This window comes from Drosophila elegans, unplaced genomic scaffold (genome assembly GCF_018152505.1).
Source record: "Drosophila elegans isolate 14027-0461.03 unplaced genomic scaffold, ASM1815250v1 contig_208, whole genome shotgun sequence".
In the NCBI taxonomy this organism is placed as follows: Eukaryota; Metazoa; Arthropoda; class Insecta; order Diptera; family Drosophilidae; genus Drosophila; species Drosophila elegans.
In genome coordinates, this window is record NW_024545578.1 from 23,655,359 (window position 1) to 23,670,135 (window position 14,777).

Here is a 14,777-nt window from a genome sequence, read left to right on the forward strand (position 1 = left end):
ATTAAATTAGCATAAAAAACACACATTGCCTTGTGAATTTATGAATATTTTCGCCTGCGCTTATGTGTTTCGTTTAATTTCAGTCCATTTATTTTGTTACATTTTTAGCGTGGGCGTTGGTATTTGTGTTGTTATCTGATTTATGTGTGACAGGCGGCCGACAAAAGTTCACCGATAATTCGAAATTAACAACAGCTATGGAAAAATGCCCCGACCCAAAGAAATAAAGGTCCCAAACAATGTTGACCTCGTTTTAAAAGGAAAGACACCACAAGAAATAACTGCAATTACGCAAGTGACGTAACGCAGCGGACATAAGTGTAAGTGTAAGGCAATGGCACACGACACAAAGCAGAGAAAGAGGGAGAGAAAAGGAGAAAAAGAGAAAGACGCGGCAATAAAGCAATTAAAATGTCATTGAAGTGGCCGAGAGGGAAATGAGTTATAAAAACGGATATGAAGGCATAGATACAGATACAGATACAGATTCAGCATAAAGATATGGAACGAAGGCCTTTAAATCATAAAAACTTTTTTCGACAGTGGGTGGGTAGCTGCAATTGTCAGGAAATTAGAGCTTTCGAGGGGAACTCGAAAAGTTGGGGGCAAATAATAAATGTCGGCTTCGTTTGAACGGTCAAAGGTACTAAATAAACTAAAAAAAAAAAAGAAGAGGAGGAAAGGAAGGTAAAGTAACGCTAGTTGATCAAATTTTCCACTGACAATATTTCCTTTTCTTTCCTAGTTTGACTTTGGTCAAACTGTTGGAGTAAATATTTGCATAAATTTGAGTTGTTTGCCCTGTCTCGCTCGCTCGTCACTTGAGGTTCCGTTTGTCTTGCCCTTTGCCCTCCCGCTCGCACTTTGTTTTCGGTGCCCGAGATTGCATTTACCGATTGCAGATTCGGTTATCCAACCGTTTCCCTCTGTTTTCCCAGTTTTCCCAACCCCCTCCACCTTAACCTGAACCATTCTTCAATTGTTTGCTGTGATTTGAGAAATGTTGTGAGAAGTACAAACAGCGATAGATGGATAAACAGATAGATGAATGTTTGGAATTCGTGTGCACAATTGAGTCCATGTTCAATTCAAGATTGCGTTGAAGATTGTGTCGAAGGATGACGGTTTGATTGAATGCTGCTTGGCATTGGATTAAGGGTGTTATTTTACTAAAGTAAATTTGATTATGTACCGAGGAGTCTACAATGTGTTGAATTTGAATTTAATTTGAAATGTGCAGCTGTTTCCAAAATAAACCAATTCAAATCTTCAGCATATATTATTACGCAAGTATCTTTTAACATTTAAAATATCAATTATTATTGATATAAGCTTCAAAAAATTAGTTCTCTTTAGGGACTTACATTTAACCTTACTTCATGATTGATCAAGCGACTGCTGCCCCTTGTTAAGTTATCTCTTATCCGTTGGCATAATAGATTATGTAATAAGTTATTTTATACTCCAATTACCCCCATTTTGAAGCTTTTCCCGTTTCCCATGTCTGGTCTGTTTCCATTTTTCAATTTCAAAGAAATATCCTGTCTGCGCTATAAAACACTTCCAAACCAGAAATCAACCGCATAAAATAAATACTGACCGTAGCAATTCTATAGAAATATCCCCCGAAAAACGAGAGACAGCTCAATATTTTGACAGCTCCAACGGAACCCGAACTCGGACACAAAAAAAAAAGAGGAAAGAAAACTGCATGCCAAACAATGGCAAACAATTTTTATGCATTTATGCAAAAAGCAAACAGTGCACACTACCGAACCCCCTTAACCCCTGTTCGCCCACTTGTGGGGCAGCTGTCAGAAAAGTCACACCAGAATTCTCTGCTTCCCTCCGACTCTTTCTCACTATATGCTGCTGTCAAAGAAGTGACGTACAGAATTATTTATGTGTGGCAGGCAAGCCAAGGAGAAATATTAAAAAAAAGAACACAAAACTAAAATATGTACTGAAATAACAAGTTGAAAAGATGTAGTGTTTTTTCAATAGGGTTAGTAATATAACATCGATTTAAAAGTTTCATTTTTGCATTCCCTATTAATTTAGATTTAATTCGATATGTTAAAAAATTATACTTTTTTTGACTATTTTAATTGGGGTATTATATTATAATATCTTCATTGGGACATTGAACAACTAATATTGACTGCTTTAAATGATAAATTCCACATTTCACTTGTTTGCCAAAAGGTTTGTTTATAGGCTTAAAGCTGACGACCTTCAGCGTAGTTCCGAACCGCAGCTAATTTGAAGACCAGTGATTATTTTACTTTTTTCTCCCCACCACTTGTGCTCCTCAGTTTGTGAGTTTACTTTTCATAATTACCGCACATTAAAGCCCAAGTGTGTGGCTAAAGAAGGAAAAGAGCTTGGTGGGGGCATCTTTTCTGCCTTATTCCATCTACAGCTACGGCTACTGTATCTGGCAGATTAAACTACGCCCGAATTCGCCACGGTGACGCCTCGATTCCCTTATTGGTCTGGCGCTTCTTCAGCTGGTCATTCACATTTATTTTTTTTGGGGGTTGGGAATGTGGGCCGTGGTAAAATGTATATGGGTGACGGTTAACTCCGTCTGCCTGCTTAGAATTTTTAATTGCGAAAACTTCGCTTCCAGTGGCGAACAGAGTTGCACTTTGCACAATTGACTCACTGACTGACATAATAGAAATGTTAAACTAGGAGCGCCGCTGATTTGATAGCCAAAAAGGGGGAGCGAGAGAGACGAAGATACTAGTGGGGGGCGAATAACGAGAGAGACAGGAACATAGATTGACGGCTTGTTTGTTTTTTAGCATTCGTTTTAATTGATTTTAATTGTTGTTGATTAGAGTCGGAGTCGCAAATCAGAGTCTGGGATTTTTAGTGTCGGGGATCAGACGGAATTTATGGGAGGAATTAACGGAACAGGAATTAAAAAAAGCATCGTACTGTTTTTTGCCAGTTGTTCTGTTAATCGAATCTAAAAAATAGTCTTAAAAATGTAATAAGAAAAATTGATGGAAAAATAAAAAGATTTTTGACTATTAAAACCAATATTTTGGATAATTGCTTTTATCGACCAAAAATGAATTGAATTGGAAATAAAAACATATTAAAATTTTAAATAAGAATCCCAGAATTTTCCCAATCAATTTGTTGACATATTTACTTTAAGCTCCCTTTATCGAGTCAATGACCACAACAACAGCAATGGTTAAAGAAAATATCTTTGGAATTGTTTCCAATATTTCAAGTGCAGAAGGCTCAGTTCTGCTGCATCGATTTCTCTGTTTTGTAACTTCTTAAAAAGAGACATAGAGTTTCCCACACCAGTTCGGTGGTCAGTTTGGTGTGTTATCCATCATTAGACTCAATTTGTTAGCCAGGGTACGCCTTAAACATGACCAAGCAAATAAACAATAATTCGAACCGAACTCGAGTCGGTTCTAACAGCATGACAAACGAAAGTACCAGGAAATATAGTAAGGAAAAAATAATGCATAATGCATTCATTATGGAAAATTACAAAACAAGAAAAACTGTCAGCACTTGAGGGGAAGTGGGTTGAAAAAGCGGTGGATACTGCAACCAGTAGCTAGAAAAACAAACAAACCGCGCGGGCACTCGATAACTAGATCTCTCCCCAGTTATCCCATAAAAGGGACCCAACCTAACATATATCTAGTATTTATTCAATCCCCAATTCCCACCAGTTCCTGAGTTCAGTCCTCCGGTCCACTCGAACTGTCAAAGCCAAATGTCAAAATGTTAGCTTTGTAATTAGCTCGATAGGAATAGTTGACAATTTGCAACTGTCAGTGTGACATTTGGGCAGCCGGCAGCCGAGGGTTAATGACACCCCCGCCACACATGACAGCTCCAAAGTTTAAGTTAATTTTTCTTATAGATAAATATTTTTATAATTTTACTTCGCCTGCTTGTATCTCTTGTCTGGGAGTCGCTTGATCAGCCTTGAAGTTATTTGAAATGTTATTTTTGGCGTTTGCCATTTGTTGAATCGTATTTTTGGTGGCAAAATGTCAAAACTATTTATAGTTGAGGAATGCGTTTCGAGAGCTTTGATATTGACTCGGATTGCGCTACTTGAAAAATAATTCAAAATTAAATTGGACAGTTAAAAATGACATGAGTGTATTGTTTCCTCAATAGCGAAGTCGGTCAAAAAACTAATGAAGTTCAATTTACTTTTGAGTACATTTATCGTGGGCTATACATAAATATTTGAAATAAATTAAAACAAAAAAATACTTATGCAATAACCTTTGGAGAAGATAATAGTATTTTAAAAACAAGAAAGAAAGCAAACTTCGGCAAGCTGAAGTTCATATACCCTTGCAGCTATCGCAAGAATTAAATATTTTTGAAAACATTAAAATTATGATTTACTTGCGTATATGTTTCAAAACATTGAAGCTATGACGATTTGCAGCTTAATTATTTGATTGTTCTTTTATATATTTTTATTATTTGTATGGGAGCTATATGATATAGTCGTCCGATTTTGATGTAATTTAAACCATAATTCTGAAATATTTAACCATTGCTATATGTCGAAGAACTAAAAAAAAAATTAAAAAACAGCAAAGTTATAGTTTTTTTCAATTATTTTTCCGATTGTTTCTATGGGAGCTATATGCTATAGTCGTCCGATTTTGATGAAATTTTAACCATAATTCTGAAATATTTAACCATTGCTATATGTCGAAGAACTAAACAAAAAATTAAAAAACAGCAAAGTTATAATTTTTTTTCAATTATTTTTCCGATTGTTCCTATGGGAGCTATATGCTATAGTCGTCCGATCCGGCTCGTTCCGACTTATATACTACCTGCAATAGAAAGACAACTTTTGGGAAAGTTTCATGCAGATAGCTTTAAAACTGAGAGACTAGTTTGCATATAAACGGACGGACAGACGGACAGACGGACAGACGGACAGACGGACAGACGGACGGACAGACGGACATGGCTAGATCGACTCTACTAGTGATGCTGATCAAGAATATATATACTTTATAGGGTCGGAAACGTCTCCTTCACTGCGTTGCAAACTTCTGACTGAAATTATAATACCCTCTGCAAGGGTATAATAATGAAATTATAACAACAGTCAAACAAAGTGAGTTTAATAGAAGAGGAAACAAGGGAAACAAATCTAAACAATTTGTGCTGATAAAATGTACACATTTCCCTCTCAGTGTTCATTCAAATCAAAAGTGCAGTTTAATCGAAGGTACAACACCCTACCACGAAATATCGTTTATCCAAAAGTGAAAGTTTCCCCCCAAGAATCTCCGAAATAGCTGTCTTTGGGGCATCTTTAACACCTCCGGAATGGACATCATTTGGGAATGATAGATCATTAAAATGAGCTTTTCTCCCTGTTTTCCGTTGCTTATTTTGTGGGAGTCAGTCACGACCTTCGCTTTTTGGACTGGTCGCCGCAGCTGCCAACTGGGAAAGTCATAAGTTGAAAGGTCGTGTGAATGACGGGAAAAGTGTTTAGGCAAAAACCCAGAAAAAGGGAAAATAAACTGCATCGAGCTTCGTGTAAAGTTTCCAAAAAATGTTGATTAAGGTTTTTACCCCACCCTTGTATTGTAAATGCTAGAACTGTAAGCAGGAAATGATTAATGTTTTTTTTGTGGGGTTGTGACAGACTTGGTTGGTAATCTTTTTATTGTTTGGGGGAGAGGTTGTGTAAAATCATTAAGAATGTTTTACAGTCCGCTAAGCCGGATGGAAATGATAGGGCAAAACTACATGATTCGGGAAAAAGATTTTTTGAATCAGTTGTAAAATAAATATATTTTTACCTTTCCTAATTAAATTGTAAAATATTGTTGAGTGGAAAAATCTTGAAATATTTGATAGCCTTAAACATATTAATGTTTGTAACATAAATTCAAAACAAAAAGCAAAATGTTATGTCAAAAATGTAAATGGTGAAAAAAATTTCCTTCTTCCCGTATAACTTCTATTGAAGCCTTTTTGAGTTCTGGGAATACCTAAATAATTTTTCTTATAATATTGTACTTCGATTGATTCGAATATACTTCTTCTTGTTCCCTACTCAAATGTCATAACGGTTCTACGTTTGTTAACCGTCCTTCCACATAATCGATTCTTCCATCAAATATTTGACATGAGCTGACGAAAAGCATTTCGAAGATTGACTTTCAACTCCCTCGAACAATCACTTAACGGTGTTTGTTGGGAAAAGAATAGATGTGTTCTCTATGCAAACTAAGTGCCCCCAACCTTAACCCACCCAAACCCCCCCTTAACCTCACAAAGGCGGCAAAACCAAAAACGCACCCATCAAAAGGCGTTACAAATTTTGATTTCTTTTGAAAACCAGCGACGCCTGGCCCGAAAGAGAAAGAATCTGAAGAAACGACGGTAAAGGGAGATAGAACGAAAGGTGGTTGGAAAAAGAGGGCGAAAGGTGCTGAGGCAAAGAAAAATATCAATTACAGCATAATTATGTGTGACGTAGAAAAGAATTCTGACAAAAAATGATTGATTTGTGGGGTAAAAATAAAAAGAAAAGCTTCCTCCTTTAGCTCTCTGAATTTTTGACACATCGAGAAAAGTTCTTTTCGTTTGTCATCGTATAATTTAATTTTAAACGTTACAGCCACCCCCTACTTAGTCATCTCTTTTCTACTTATATCCCCCTCTCTTTCTTCAAAACCCAAGTAACGGTAAAAAATCGTTTTAAAGGAAAAGAAAATAGGAGGGTCTATCGATTGTCAAACATGAAAAGATTTTTTTGCCTGTAATTGCATATTAAACAGCAGTTAACCAAATGTTAAATGGTAAAAGGTATAACTGTCCCTCTCCCCCAATCTTCTCTTCTTGTGTTCCCCTGCTAACAATTCTCCAAACATTCTTCCCCTCCCCACCTACTCTTTTCCTTCATCTTTCTTCTTCAATGTCAATGTTGTGACCTTTGTTAAGCATTTTATTTGCTTTGGCTTGGGGAATCTTTTTATTTTCGCCATCTCTTTCTGATTCTCCAAGTACCGTTGTAATTGTTTGCGTGAAGCTTCTCTTTTTAAAGAGAAAATCAATTGCATTGTTGCTGCAGCAGCTTTTGTTAGTGTTATTGCTGTTAAATAATATTGCGCAATTTTTGTTCAAACAGCCGAAAGGAGTAGAAGAAGCTTCACAAAAAAGATTTATAGAAAGTTGGCAAACGAAAAAATAGAGGGTGAGGTGGGGATCACTCGATGATGAACGTTTTTTGTTTGATCGCTGCTTAAGTTTTTTGTTGAGTTCATTTTTGTGGATTGGCGATGTAAAAAATATTTGTAATGGATGGGCTGGAAAATGTATGCGGTGAAGTTGTTGAGGGAAGTTCATGGACATGTTACGGTTTTTTTGGTAAAGCAATGCGGTTGGGAAGTTCCTTTTCACTAACTTCAGTTTAAAATAAGGTTGTTGCTTAAATGTAAATACTAGCTTTTCAAATAATTTATTTTACCTTGTAAAATACGGCACATGGCATTTGCCACTAAACATATTTATTTTTATTTTCTTCCAATTTTCCGGTGTATTTTTCCTTAAAAACTTGTTTAAACCATTTTACGCAAACAATTTTCAATTGGCAGAAAAACGAGATCTCCAATAAAATATTCAAGATTTCTCAAGTGCCAAGTCAAATACTTAATGAATAATGAAAATATTGAGCCGGATAAAAGGCAACGAAATAAACAAAATCAAATAAAACGTAAGTCGAATAAAAATCAATAAAACCCCAAGTTGAATAGGTAAAAGTGAGGCAAAGTTTAATAAACTTTCCAAGCTGTTTTTATTCTACTTTTTCCTAAGTTGTGGGTGAGCGGACCTCGATTCATATTTTATTAGCTGTAAATTTTATTAATGTGGCCATAAATCGAGGAGAGCAAACACGAAACAAGATGCAAACAGATCCCGAACTGGGTTTGCAAAGGGGGTGTTGCAGTTGAAGATGCAATATGGCCACAATGTGTGGCAACTGAGGACATTTGGATTTGGGCAGTGTGTCGTCGCCGCTTTTCAGGCAAATGGTGGAGATTTTTAGGGGCACTTGGGGGTTAAGAGGGGTTGGGGTGCCATGGGTGAAGCGTTGAAAAGAAATACACGAGCGTTAAATTTATTTAAGCCAAAGATAAGGCACGCTAAGCCATGGCCAAAAGGAGTGAAGGCAAATCCAAATGCACCGCCAAAATATGAGGCAAAGAAAAATTTTAAGATTGCTTGGGTCATATCTAAACTATGGCTTAAAAGTTTATATAGACTATTAACAAGATTTTTGAATTGTAATTTAATATGTTTAGGAAGTAAAGCCTTAGGCATTATCTTAAAGGAATGATATCATTATTGGAATTGTGAATCTTTAACTCAAAGGATTTTTGGAAATGACAACTTTAAATTTCTCTCGGTGCAGCTTTGACCATCACTAAAAACAGAGCCTATTGCATATATGCATAAAACACAATCCAGTATAGCACTGGATAGATCGGAAAAAGGGGCTGTGGGTTCGGGGGACTTACTCCTGCTGTGAGTGTTTCTATAACTTTTTTCCATGTGTATGTGTGTGTGTGTGTGTGTGTTGTGGGGACAACAAGTTTCCCGCAGCAGCGACAGGAACTAAATCACGTGTTTGTTGCAGTGCCTGGCCGTTTTTTTGTTGTATCTTCTAACTTGACTTTGGCCAAGTCATGACGACAGGTTCAAGATCTTGCTGGGCAACTTTAAAGGAGATCGGTGGGTGGGACGGAGGGGCAGCAGGGGGGCCTGCAAAAGTCGGGAAGTATGGGAGCTGGGAGCTTCGAACAGATCGTCAGGCTGCTTAGCAGCGGCTTACACATGTTTGTTTTGTCTTCCTCTGTCTTTTGTTGCAACTTACCGTTAGCTAGATGTATGCAACAAGGAGAAGAAGCCGAAGAAATCTCGTTGCATGTGGCAGGTTTTTTACTTTTTTTTCTTCTCGATCGCCTGAAATAATATCTAATAATGCATATAATTTTCACATGCACAGCGAATCGCCAAGAAAAATGGAGGATCGCAGGAAAAGAAGACCGAGAAGGGGGGGGGAAGAAACCATCGTAACCCGGCAGGGGATTCGATATCATTAAATATTATGATCAAATATTGCTGAGCGGCATTTTGAACTGAATTAGCCTCGATAGGGGATCAGTGCAAAATGCCGCCATTTGTGGTATATACAAAAGCGGGGAGAAGTTCGTGGAGAGAATCCTATAAATAGCGATAATATTCAGTTTTAGAGCCATCAATACCGTGGAGCGAGGAAACCAAAGCTATGATGAGCTTCGCTTGGAGATTGATTTTCGGTTTAATTATGGACAATTAGGACTTCATCTCAGGATAAGCAAGACGTTGTTTAAGTTGCAAAGATTAAGACAAATTGCATAATGGAGCAGACACTTTAAGATTTCTTGATAACTAACAAAATTACAGAGCCATATGCTGAGATATGGATTGATAAATTAAGATCTGTCTTGAAGTACTTGGAACATAAGATATTGCAATATAAAAGTAATTATTTTTTAAATTATCTTATCACAAATAATTGTTAATTCAAAATTCTCGATATAAAATACTAAATGCTTTAAATTATATCATGACTGTTTTTTTACATTCACAAGCGTTGAATACGTTTTTAACCAAGTTAGGAATCGGATCAGTTAAATGGAGAAGAGCAAACTTACATCGCAAAGCTCCATAAAAAATAGTTTTGCTTTGGAGCAATAACATTATTTTTAAAATTTGAACAGAATTATGAACTGCACCAGCATACTTTTAAAAATGATTTTATTGCGTGACAGCCTCTATTTAAGGTGTAATTTAATCACTTCTTCTTCAATTTATTTTTAAGTTTCTCATTTTCGGAATAATTTTCACTTTACAGAAGTAGAGCTTAAAGAGTTTGTTGTATTTAATATGAAATGAATTTTGCACATGCAAAGGAAACATCCGCAAACATATAAAACAGAAAACCAAAAAGTCCACGAACAAAAAAACCGGAGTGCCACCAATCTCGTCCAGCGTCGTTTCTAATGCTAAGTAATTAATTATAAACAAATGCTAAAAGAAATTTCGAATTTGTTTTCACTGCCGGCCAGCCGCGGCCCGCATTATTTATTTATATAAAAAATATTAAAATAAATTGCACTCAATTCATGAAAACAAAGCCGCAGACAAATTTTTGGCAATGGAAAAGGGAGAGAAAAAGATAAAGAGGAGGAAAAAGAAAGTGACTGAAGGGTTTTCAATTGTATAACACTCGCCGTTAGATTGATAAATTGTCAATAATTAAAGCAGCGGCGATCAAATTGATGAGCTGATCCGAAGACGAGTCGCGCTGCGAGTTTTTTTTCTTTTTTTGAGGTACAGCTCTTCATTTTGATTGATTTGAATGGGGTTTCATGGCGGGAGTTATGCAACGTGTGGGCCCCAAAAGCATTGGTAGGATAGGAGAAATTAAAAATAAATTTATTGGAATTTTTGCAATTGCAATCGTTGCCGCGCCCATTGATTTTCAGGCTCAGCTTAAGCACAATCTCCTGGTTAATCAGAAAAAACGAATGAAAAGAGCTTTAAAAAAGGAAACTCAATAAAAGGAATTTCCTTTTATCGCTTTAGAAGCTATGTTCCCGATCTCAATGCCCCTTCATCCCTCGATATCTTATTTAGAGTCCAAGTGGGCGTCCGCAGTTCTCCTCGACCTAGACCTTTATCCAAAGATAAACCAACGTGGATCCAAAGGACAAGTGACGTTTTCCTTTAGATTGTGCCTTTGAGTGGGAAAAATTCCGATAGCCAACCAGGAATGGCTTAATATCGATTGGGTGGGGCCCTACAAATTATAGGTGGTAAAAATTAGGAATTGTAAACTTTATTTTAATATTAGCTGTTCATTTGAATATATTTTAGCCGTTTTAAAGATATTTATTATATAATATTTAAATATTGGTTTTAGCCGGAATTAACTTATAAATTCGTTGTATCTCTTTTCAGGTAATTTTAACAAAAACATACCAAAATGCTTCGAATTAACCGTTACAGGGGTAAGTTAATTAAATGAATATACAAATATGCGAAGCAGACCCATTTCTAAAAGCCAGGCTACATTCTCTTCTTGATATCGAGAACCACACCTTAAATTCAGGCACCATTGTTTTTTTTTTGTTTATCACTTTGCTGTTTAAAGAAAAAAAATTCGTAGACACGCAACAGCTAAAAAAAGAAGAGAGCATGCTATCAATTTAACAGCATCTGTCTATGATGCATGGGATCGAATTCCCCGCTCGACTTCGATCCTCTGCACAGACTCCTCCTCTCCCACCCACACACTTGGGGGAACTTTGCAACTTGTCCTAGACAGCATTTTTCCAAGGAACCTGCATGTACACACACACACACACACACACTCTCGTGAACAGCAAACGCTGACTATTTATAGATATATCTGATCCTCTGTCTTTCGCCCTTTCGCGATCAGGGCCCTACACTGAAAAGAAAGAATGATTGAGTTGAATTCGATCTCAAGCTACCAAAGTAGCTTCCAGAAGAAAAACGACACGAAACTTATTTTTATGTTTTGGCAGAGATTTAGCCTGGATACTTAGATATACTTTTTTTATGTTTATTAAAAGAAGAATATTGCCTAACTTAATATCAATATTATTTAGAATAATTTAGTATCAGAATTTATTTAATAATTAAGAACAATTTTTTAAAATTTATTGAAATTTTCATCTTTTATTCCTCCTTGCTTTTCTGTTATCGCATTAATATTCTCTTGTCAGTAAATTAATCAAATACTTTGTGTAATTCTGCAATCTCAGCAGTTCAGTCAATTGCGATTTTAGGCTTATATACATAAGCGCCTGCTGGTATCACTAAGTTTGATTTTTGTTCCGTTAAACTATTTTTCCGAGCAAATTTACCTTAAAGAGCACTTTTCAAGAACAAGCCTGAATGTCAATAGCCAAGACAACAAAGGCAGCACATATATAAACTTTTTTTGCCGCTTTTTAATTTTAGCTTGTAAAATAATTAAGCTGAAAATAATGAAACTTAATCCCAGCCACAGGCAGCGAAAAAATGAGAGTGGGAGAGCTTTAACTGGGTTGCCTCAATAACCGCTGGGCGGGATTAACACGCTTTTTTCGCCTTTTTTCCCCTCGCCATATCCCCCGGCATTTTAAACAGTAGCCGAAAAGAAGGTAAACAGCAGAAAAAACACAATTGCCATGGCGAATCTTCTTTCATAAGTATGCAGCTACTGGGAAAATGCTTCCACACGGAAAAAAATAATTACCTTGGCATCAGCAGGACAAATTAATGTCCCACTATTTAAGCTGCGTTTAAGCGGCTTTCTGAGGCATCCCTATTGAGCTTTTCCAGTTGGCAATTCTCTTGCAAGGCTACTTATTCACTTGGTTTTTTGCAATTTGTAGACAGTTATTGTCATCATAATTAAAGTCAGTTGAAACGGATCTTTAAATTTAAATTTCATATTGAAAATACTTAAATTTTAAATATTTTTTAGATTTCAAGTCTAAATAAAAAAAGAACCAAATTAAAACAAAAATCAAATACATTTGGTTAACTGTCTTATGGCCTTATTTTTTTATAACACATTTATATTATTACATATACATTTATCGATCCTTCTTAAAGGAAATAAATTTATGACAGACAATGCCCTAATGCACCAATTTAAAAAGCGGAAACAAATCATAAACCATTTTTAGTGCTTTAAGTTCTCCCGCTGTAGTGCATATATGATTTTCTGTTACCAAAACAAGGTGGACACCTCTTGGCCATTGAGCATTGCATCACGTTGAGTGAGCTGTTACGTTACCATAAGACACGCCAACGGGGGCTGGAACTTCCTTCCCCTATTAAATGGGGGCGTGGCATATGTTTTAATTAGCCCTGAGGGGCTGCTCATGTTACCTTTCAATGCCTCAAAGCTTGTCAAAAGTTTAAACAAGTTTCCGACAGCTGAAACTTGGATTGCCTCCCCTTTTGTCCCGAAACTCCCACAATGATTAGCCATATTTGAGATGAAACCGAAACTGAAAATACCATTTATGAGGATGAGTAGCCACAAAACTCGTGTTTGTATCACTTTCCTCATTTGTTTCCTACTTTTCCCGCTGCATGAAAGTGCAATAAAAGCCAATGATGAAGAAACGAAGAAGACAAGTCGACAGTGAAAATAAAATGATTTAAAATGAATCGCAAACTTTGAACTCGGACTTGAATATCGGCAAAAAAACCAAATTGCATCTTTTTGCATCTTTGAATTTATAGCTATTTTCGCGTGGGCGACTTTTGTTGTTTTGTTTTTTTTGTTGTGACTGTCGAGATTTCATAATAATACAGTCGGGTCTTTGTTTTGTTTGTTAACCTGAAAAGTGAAATGCATTTTCGTTGGTTTTTTTTTTTCTTTTTTTGTTTACGGTGGGTGGTGAGGGGGAAAATTATCGCTTTATCACGATTCAAACGGTACCACTTTCTCAGCTTCATTTGTAGCAATAATTATGCAATTTGCTCTTCGGAGCTGCGATTCAAATCCGAGTCCAAATTCGAAGTTGGACTCGAAACTGGAGGCCCCTGCAATTGTTGCATTTCTTTCGTTCGCTTGGTCGTTTTCTTTTCGATTCGATTTGAAGACTCCGTGCATTATAATTTCTGTTGTTATTTATAATTGTTGGACATTTGAGCATTGTGGGTGCTTACTTTTCTCTGAAAAGGGGGAGGGACCGACAACAGTGGTTTGCATAGTTATCACTCGCCAGATATCTTTTTTTTGGGGTAGCTATAACAACGTAATTGTGAAGAAAGAAACGATTTGAGGCGATTTTTCGGTTATGACAAATTAATTGGCTGCAATTGTTTTGTCTGGCTTTGAATCGAGAAAGTTATCGATGGGTTTATTGCACACAATTGGCTCAAGATATATTTCAGTGTGAATGCAGATTAGGTGGTTACGGAGTCTAGAGATACTCGAAACTGGTTTGACAATAATTATTATCTTTGTGGTTGACAAACAAAAGATTGTTATTGTTGTTGTTTATAATCCTTTATTTGATAGTCGAATTAACAATATATGAAAGCGATTACCGCAATCAATAAGTTAAATTAAAGAGAACTATTAAACTTGAGTACATTTAGCCGAAATGTATCTAATACCAAACAGATCCAAACATAAGAATAGAAAAGACTTCACCTAAAATTAATTAAAATTTTAAGTTTTCCGATGGGGAAAGTCATTGCAAATTCAAATTATTAAAATTAATTTGTTAATTTGATGACCTAGTAAGTTATCTTTTGTGAGAAACGGGTAGTATTTTATGCCACCTTAAGGCCAAGCATTGGATCCTCTTTTTGCTGAATTATTTGGCTTACAAAATTGCGAGTGTGACAAAACAAAAGCGATAAAAAATCAGTGAAATCCGCTGCGGCACAAAAAAATTCGTGTCAACTAAGTGTGTCACAAATCTGACCAAAATAACTCTTAACCCATTAACTTAAACTTTTCGTTCCGTATGATCTTCCATTGATTGCCCCGCAGACGAAATTTGATCGATCAGCAGTGGCAGCGGTTCGGTTGTTGTTGTCAAATATTTTTGCCAGCCGCAAGGCAAAACTTTTTCTTTTCTGATCATTTCATTTTTTCACCGTCTGCCTCTTCTTCTTGCCGTTTATTATTTCTCCACATTTTTTCCATCACA

General features: G+C 36.3%; 1 protein-coding gene across 5 annotated transcripts in view; it reads left to right on the top strand.

The window, feature by feature from the left end:
* Positions 1–14,777, top strand: part of LOC108143200 (nascent polypeptide-associated complex subunit alpha, muscle-specific form) — a 130,015-nt gene that overhangs the window by 91,729 nt on the left and 23,509 nt on the right. Inside the window, exon 2 of one of the 5 annotated variants that reach the window (XM_017267458.2) lies at positions 11,047–11,096. The exons of the other annotated variants lie outside the window; for them this stretch is intronic. Coding sequence (XP_017122947.1) covers positions 11,072–11,096 — 25 coding nt within the window. The 5' untranslated portion in view covers positions 11,047–11,071. The remainder of the gene's footprint in view (positions 1–11,046; positions 11,097–14,777) is intronic. 5 annotated transcript variants of the gene reach the window in all.